Source organism: Lemur catta, chromosome 3, assembly GCF_020740605.2.
Source record: "Lemur catta isolate mLemCat1 chromosome 3, mLemCat1.pri, whole genome shotgun sequence".
Classification (NCBI taxonomy): domain Eukaryota; kingdom Metazoa; phylum Chordata; class Mammalia; order Primates; family Lemuridae; genus Lemur; species Lemur catta.
This window is the reverse complement of record NC_059130.1, coordinates 34,536,562-34,545,142: the sequence shown is the minus strand read 5'-3', so window position 1 is coordinate 34,545,142 and position 8,581 is coordinate 34,536,562. Positions and strand designations below refer to the sequence as shown.

The 8,581-nt window shown below is 37.6% G+C and overlaps 1 protein-coding gene across 1 annotated transcript; it reads right to left on the bottom strand.

Annotated features, from left to right (window-relative positions):
• Positions 1–1,952: 1,952 nt before the first annotated feature.
• DUSP12 (dual specificity phosphatase 12) lies at positions 1,953–7,960 on the bottom strand. The gene is made up of 6 exons (XM_045547209.1): positions 7,556–7,960; positions 6,433–6,546; positions 5,884–6,002; positions 4,838–4,934; positions 4,362–4,536; positions 1,953–2,357 (listed from the first exon to the last, which is right to left on the bottom strand). Exons 1-6 carry the CDS (start codon positions 7,897–7,899, stop codon positions 2,196–2,198), a joined length of 1,011 nt encoding a protein of 336 aa, XP_045403165.1. The 5' UTR covers positions 7,900–7,960; the 3' UTR covers positions 1,953–2,195.
• Between the last annotated feature and the right edge of the window lie 621 nt (positions 7,961–8,581).

Below are 8,581 nucleotides of genomic sequence, written 5' to 3'. Positions count from 1 at the left end.
GCTGTTTTACAGAAAACTGTTGAATACTAGCTAGGCACTGTACTAAGCTCTTTACCTGCATCATATCACAAAAATCCTCATAATAACCCAGATGTAGATATTGTTATCTCCATTTCCTATAAAAAAGAATGAAGGCTAATGTAAATGATCTTTAAAACGATTCTGTCAGGAGGGCAGCACATTTCTAATCAATCCCACTTTGTAAAGGAGAAAACTGACCCACAGTTCTCAAAAGACCTGCTCACTTTCAGGAAGATAATGATTAGCAGAGCCAGATTAGAGCATATTCTGACTTTTTTACATTAGTACTGCTTTCACTGTCCCACATTGCTTCTGAAATAAGGCTAATATTGCTTTTTTCAACAAATGTATAATTCCAAATGTCCTAAACTGCTATTCCTAAATGAAATGTTAAAAAAAAGGAATCTATTTTTTTAAAAGAACAAAGATTTTCTATTATGTCTACCCCCCAAAAGTAAAGTATTGAAGGACTTTAAATTTGAAAATTTTGCTTAGTGGATGTTTCACAAAATTTCAAAATTTACATAAAGAAAAGTTGTTTCTCCCCACATCATTACTCACTGGTAAATACCAATTGTCTTTCAAAAAAGGTACTATCTCTTCCAACTAGAAATTGCAAGAAAGCAGGGGCTTTATCTGATTTGTTCCCTGTATCACCTAGAGTTGTGCACGTAATACATTTTCAATAAATACTGGCTGAGTTGACAACTGTAAATTCAAATAAAATCTATGTAATTCTCTGTGCTGTATGTTATAGTATATGATGGAAAGGCATTAACTTGAGCCATATAATACTGCAGCTATTCAGCTACTTTTTACCTACAAAAGGAGCAATTTCATATGGTTTTTAACAGCTTTCTAGAGGATAATAGTATGAAGCAAAACAGTGATTTTGTGAAAGCCAAGACAGAAATGGAGGAATCATATGGAAGTTGCCAAAGGCTCCAGGTCCTATGTTGAGATTTTTCTCAAAAATCATCCATAACACTCCCATACATGTCAAAAATTAAGCTAGGCATTTTTAAAGAGGGTCATTATTCACATTTCTTTCTTATTTTAAAATTACTAACATTTTTGTGTTTATTATACACAGACACATGTGTAAATATACAAAATGTCTTAAGGACATGGACTATATGTCTCTTTATTAGCTAATTCTGATTTCATGTAAATGTTCAAATACCTAATTAGGTCCAATAATAACTATTAATAAGTAAAATAATTCTAGTTTCTAGAGATCAGGGTAAAAAGCTAATCCAGACATATTAACTTTTCCAATACACAGACATACTGGGCTAAAAAACTGATATATAGGAACTCTACATTTGTTTTCTTCATTAGAAACACACCTAACTTAAACAGGTATCTTAAACACACTTTTCTAAAAATGTAGATAATTGGGATTCCTTAAGAATAATAGTGAAAATCACTTTTTTTTTTTTTTGAGATGGGGTCTTGCTATGTTGCCCAAAGCTGTCTCAAATTTCTGGCCTCAAGTGATCTTCCTGCCTTAGCCTCCCACCTAGCATAGCTGGGATGACAGGAACGAGCCACAATGCCTGGCTCTGAAAACCATATTGTAATCAGTGTTTTACTAATGGCCTTTTCTTTACATTTCCAAGACAAAAACCTAGATACACAAGGGTTTACTAAAACCACTTAAAAGAGAGAAAAAGAAATAAATTTCAAAATACGTCCAAACAAATCTGCTTTACATTCCTGGAAATAAAAGAACACCTGTCTAAACATAATAGTTTCTAAACATGATAATATATAATTAATATATACATATATAAAATAATTATATTATAAATAATATATAATGGCATCTAAAAATAGTAATTTTTATAATTTTGTCCATCCAGACCTTAAGATCACATAACTAACATTCCAAACATCAGAACTTTTAAAAATATATAAAAAAGAACATATCAGGGTTATAAAAGATTTTAATATCCAATAAAATTTACATGAGTAAAAGGCTTTGTTTGCCATGTAAAGTATTCTACTTATATCATGTAATAAGCTAAGAAAGCAGTTTCCATGTTACATCAGGTGATTTTATCTTCTCACTTTTCCTGTGAAATCTTGATGGTCTAAAAACTGCCATGAATGAATAAGCACGGGTGGTGCATATCAACAAGTTTCTTCCCAGGCTATCAGATATCACAAGTTCATATTGTTCTTGATTGTGACCCCAAAACTGGCAGCATTTTCATTTCATCCACTCTATTCTTATGTATTTGAAAAGCAGGTGTTATCCGTCTACCACAGGAGCACTGTTCACCATACCAGCTGAAGGAACCCAACTTGGCACCGCATTTTGGACAAAGAAGCTGAAATAAAGCAAATGTGTTACTTCATTCACTTTTATACAAAACAAATAATTACCTTGGCAATACAGAATACAAAAACAGCTAAGACTAGGTCCCCACCTTAAGGAGTTTATAATCTAATCAGTGAGATGGAATACATTGGAAATTGACTGTAATAGAATGGTGCACTATAATTATTGCATAACAGGCATGTTTTATTCAGGGAGTTTAGAGGAAGAACAGATGAATTCCAGCTTAAGGGGAGAAAGGTGAAGCTTGAGATTAGATTAAGGGAGGTTCACCAGCTATGGCATATGCAAATGGATTTTAAATCAGTTTATAATTTAAGGTTTCAAACTAAAACCATCATGGCCAAAGGACAGAAAAGTGTGTTAGGATTCTCATGTTCTGTGACTGATACTGACAACATAAGTCAGATTTCTGGCTATTTAAAACAAATAGATATTCCAGTAAAACAGATAAATCCAAAGATACTTAACAAGTCAATTATATTTTCTTCTAATGTAGTTATAGTATTTTTTATGGTTAGCTCTTTAATTTGTGCATAGTATGAGGTAGGGATTTTTACTGTTAATCTTGAGCTACAGAAAGTCTGGATATAAAACTCAGAAATCATAAATGAAAAAATGAACAGATTTTATTACATAAGTATCTTAAATTTTAATATAACAAATTATATGGAAAAATTGAAATAACAGAAATAGAGAAAATAATTGCAATATATTAAAGCATGAACATCTATAATATATAAAGAGCTCCAACATATCAATCAGAAAAAGACAGAACCCGTAGAAAAATGGGCTACAGATGTGAAAGCAATTTACAGAAAAATAAACTTTAAAGAGCTGGTAAACACATAAAGATGTTGGTCCTCTAGTAGTCATGAAAATTCAAATTAAACATTTTAGGATTTACATTTTTCACCCCACAGATTGACAGACTGACAAAACTTTACCAGCTTTATGGTATCTATCATGCTAAGGATATGAGGAAATGGGTACAAGTGTTCAGTTAGTGAAAAGCAAATTATGGGTGTTTTGAATATCAGGTTGGAATATTACTAATATTTAAAATGTATACATTCTTCAAGCCAGGAATTTCACTTCTAGGTATATATTCTATAGAAAAATTCAAATATGTATACAAGAAGTATCACACAAATGTGATTTAGCATCTTTCCAAAAAATGTATTTAACCTGGGGTATATGTGTATGTTTTCCAGGTTACATAAAAGCAGGAAGACAAAAGCACAAGCCACAAAAGACAAAAATAGGTAAACTGGATTTCATCAAAATTTAAAACTTTAACTGCTACAAATAATGCCGTCAAGAACAGTGAAGTGGACTGGGCCTGGTGGCTCACACCTATAATCCTAGCACTTTGGGAGGCCAAGGTGGGAATATATTCCTTGAGCCCAGGAGTTTGAGAATAGCCTGGGCAGCATAGCCAGACCTAGGCTCTGCCAAAAAAAAATGGAAAAATTAGCTGGGTGTGGTGGTACTGGCCTGTTGTCCTACCTACTCGAGAACTGCATTCTTTAACAGAAAATGAAAAAGAATCTCATAGCAAACATACTAAATTAAAAGCTCAGGAGAAAAAGAGAGAGAGATACATGAAGCCAACAGAGAAAAAGAAAGGAAAGAGATTTTAACTCTAATTTTTAAATCCTTGATTTACCTTGCTTGTTGCAAGTTCAAATTCTGTTAAATATATTCTAATTAGTTTAAAAAATGTTAGTCTTATATTTGAAAAAATATAAACAATAGCCTCACTAATAGGAATTTATTAACTTAGACCAGGGCTCTCAACCAAAAGTAGTTCACTATTTTGGATCAGCTTATTTTTTAAAAATACTTTGATAGTCTTATCTAAACTAGAAAGATACAATCTTCAGAAAGAAAGGAGTTAATAAATGGACTAAAACACTAGTTAAGATATGGTTTAAAATGCAAGAAGGAATAAAATATAGATGATACAATAAAATTATAGAAAATGTGTTCTCACCTGTCCAACCATCACTCCCAATAAAGTGGATTCCATCCACTGTACAGGCTCAATAAAGTAAGATGTACATGAATAATGAAACACAGAATGTGGCTTCATTCTCTTGTGGACAAAGTCATCAGGCCCATTTCCTTCTTCATGACCCAAAATACTAGAACTTCGAAACAAGGATCGCCTGAAACCCCCAAACAAACAAAAACATTAATGACTTCCAAAAGGAGAAAAAAAAGACAACATATGCAGAGGACAAAATAATATAACATTGATTATGACACTGAAATTTGCAATAACCCCTACAATCTGATTACTTCTACTTTTAAGAATTTATTATTCTTGAAAACAGATTTGAATTAGAAATTTCTATATTATTCAATTAAACACATCCTTCCCACAGAGATTTAAGAAAATAAAACTTTTAAGTACTTTTCAGCTACTGAGGCAAGATAAAAATCTCCAGAGGATACAAAATATTTTACCTGCACTTTCTACATCTGTAGAGAGTCTGATGTGTCAATCCTTGTGAAATGGTGGTTGGGTCAACAGCAAAAAGTTCTTGTGGTAAATTCTGCAATTCTATATGACATAATTAAAATGTATTTATTTGTCAAAATCAACTCTGCACTTTCAGTCAAAACTCAGTTAATGCCAAACTGAGGCAACAAATGCTACCCTTAGAAATTAAAAAAAAATAATAAAAAATCAAATTCCAGGCCGGGCGCGGTGGCTCACACCTGTAATCCTAGCCCTCTGGGTCAGGAGTTCGAGACCAGCCTGAGCGAGACCCCCGTCTCTACTAAAAATAAAAATAAAAATTATCTGGCCAACTAAAATATATATATAGAAAAAATTAGCTGGGCATGGTGGCGCATGCCTGTAGTCCCAGCTACTCGGGAGGCTGAGGCAATAGGATCACTTAAGCCCAGGAGTTTGACGTTGCTGTGAGCTAGGCTGATGCCATGGCACTCATTCTAGCCCAGGCAACAAAGTGAGACTCTGTCTCAAAAAAAAAAAAAAAAAAAAAAATCAAATTCCAGTGTTGAGAAATCAGGATGATGTAAAAGAGCATGTAACAGAGAAAAAGGCCTGAAAAAAGGATAAAAAACATCTTCGGTCTCTTCCAAACGCCCTTACCACTTTTTGGGAACTAAAACCTACACCCTGCCTCAGGCCAGTGGTTGGGAGGGGCAGGAGTGGCCTTTGTTCTTCAAGCCACAGATGACTCAAGATGGGATTAATCAGGACCATCCCTTTTAAAAGCTCATAGCCTCAGGGACAAATGCCCAACTTTCAGTAACAAGCATACTGATTAAGTCCTTGGATTCTTGGCACAGATTACCTGAGTTCAAATCCCAGCCCTGCCATTTACAAACCACATGACCTTGAGTAAGTTATTTCCAACGAAACTACAGTTTCAAAAGGAAACAATAGTTTGTCAAGATTGCTGGAAGTGAGATAATCTGCTCAGTGTTAGAGTAAGTAACATCTAAAAAGATCCCAGTACACACTAGCAATTATTACTTACCTGGATACTTCTCTGTAACCTTTTGTAAACGATATTGCTTATAAATTGCACTAGACGTATCCACTTCATTACCCATTGCTTCATATAATTTCAGTTGCCACTCAAACCCCTCATTCATCCTGTAATGACAAAGAAATATAAAGTTCAATTTTTTTTTTTTTTTTCAAGACAGAGTCTCACTCTGTTGCCTGGGTTAGAGTTTCATGGCATCAGCCTAACTCACAGCAAACTCAAACTCCTGGGCTCAAGCAATCCTTCTGCCTCAGCCTCCGGAGTAGCTGGGACTATAGGCATGTGCCACCATGTACAGCTAATTTTTTCTATACATATGTTTGGTTGTCCAGATAATTTCTTTCTATTTTTAGTAGACACGGGGTCTCGCTTTTGCTCAGGCTGGTCTCAAATTCCTGAGCTCAAATGATCCACCTACCTGGGCCTCCCAGAGTGCTAGGATTATAGCTGTGAGCCACCACGCCTGGCCAAGTTCAATTTTCTTTAAATAAAAATCACATCACAAAAGCAGAATTATTACTTTAACAAAGAACTCACTTAGCCTTTGGTTTGATAGTCTGGAGATATTCATAGGCTTCTTCAAAGGTAAGTTCGTCAGTCTTCATCAAAAAAGCAATCACAACAGCGACACTTCGACTAAGTCCTGCATGACTGAAAAAGAGAGAAACAGAAAATAGCAACAATTAAAAAAAAAAAAGCCCCTATTAATAGTAAAGTTCAGATCCACTGCATTTCTACTTCTTCTATTCAAATAAACTCATCGCCTCTGAAATACGACCAATGTACAAAGAATTATTCCTTTATTTCCATGTTCCTCTTGCATTTTGAACCCTGTGAATGCATTACCTATTCAAAAATAGTTACAGTAGTTTTCAAAAAATTTGGAAGGACTTCAGAACTAATCCAAACTCCTTTGCTCTTAGCATTCAAGGCCCTGGAGATCTGGTCTCAGACTTCTTTGAACTTTATCACTACCTTCTGTCCTTGTATAAAATTTAGAACAAGTGCTGGCACACAGTAAGTGCTCAATAAATTCAAATTATTGTTATTATCCTCCAATCCAACCAAGGACTACTTAGGGATTCCCAAATACCCATCAAAATTCTTTTTGTCTTGGCAGCAACCTACCCCATTTGTCCCCTAGGCAAGGATGGCCCAGGTGTCCTTTAGATTATAACCAATTCCCCCTTTCATCAACCAACCCCCTAACCCCAAACAAAAACATTAAAAATAATATGCTCTCCCTCAGAAGTCTAAATAAACTTAAACCTTTGTTATCTCTCTTAGTAAAGACCTAGCATCCTAGTCTGTATTACAATCATCGGGTGGGTGTCTGGCTTCTCCCAGGGAGCTGTAAATTCCTTAGGGTGTCGGGACTTTGTCATTTATCTGATGACACCCTTCCCACTCCCAAAGCAACTCTTGCTGCAGAATAAACCAACCAAAACATGAACTAATGAAAGCATGCACGCCATCAGGGGCTCGCCTCCGGCTCCCTACCCTCTCTCGGATCCACGCCTCCAGCGGGAGGAATGGGAAGAGGTTCTCGTGGCTTGACTGCCCCCCCCTCGTACTCCCCTGGTGACCTTGGAGGAAAGGGGTGACGGGGGCAGACTGAATGCGAGGCGAGGCACTTTTCCCCACAGATCCGACCACTCACCAGTGCACCAACACCGTACGGTCGTTGGCGTGGGCCTGTGTGATGAAGGACACACACCGGTCCAGATGGCTGAGCAGGTCGGTCTCGGGTTTGTCCAGCGCTGGCACAAAGAAGCTCCATAGATCCTCGACCTCAGCCCCCAACTTGAAGCTGGGCTCCTCCGAGTCCACCGTCAAAACCGCTGAGATGTCCGCCGCCTTCAGCCGGTCTGGCCTCGCGACGGCCGCCGCCCCACCCAGGTACAGTTTCGGCCACACTTCCAACATCTGCCCGGTGTAGTTGGCCTCGCTTGCGCGCGGGCTCAGGTGCTCGCAGCCACCGCTTGAGTTCTGAGCCTCCGACATGGCGGCGCCCAGAGCCTGGGCTGCTACAGGCCCTACCACCGAGAGGGCGGCGGCTAGAACCTCCCTCCCCGGGACACGCCCGAGTCAGCTGCTCAGCCGCCTCCCCCGGAGGACCAGGGCGGTCACAGGAATACGGACTTATTGGGGAAGGGCGGAGCTAAATCCCATTCGGAGCGGCCTTTCCACTCTCGTTCTCCTCGCCCCCTTCCCTCAAACTTGGTGGTAAAGGATAAACTTCCTCAAACACAGGGTTTCTCAGTCTTTTAGTATTGAGACTTTCAGGAAAGGGGCAACAAGAGCAGATGAACTCGAATTTGAAATAAAGGTCCCACCAACCGAATCAGTATCATTTCATCCATTTGAAGTAAAACATTTTTTTCAGTGCTTATAAAGCCATTTATATTTCTTCTCTTATTGGTTTTGCCCAATTTTTATTGAGATATGAATCCTTTTCTTGTTAATGTTTACTGGTCTATATATTTTGAAGATATTAATCCCATGTTTTTATACGTCAATGCCCTCCAGCCAAAGACCACGAGGAACGCACGTGTAGTTAAACAACCATGAACTATGGAGAATTTCAGGGCATCTCAGTAAGATGTTGGAGACAGGGAACTGGCAGGCACCACTTTGGACATTGCTTCTGGCATTGCTTTGGGCATTGCTGCAGGCATTGCCTGAG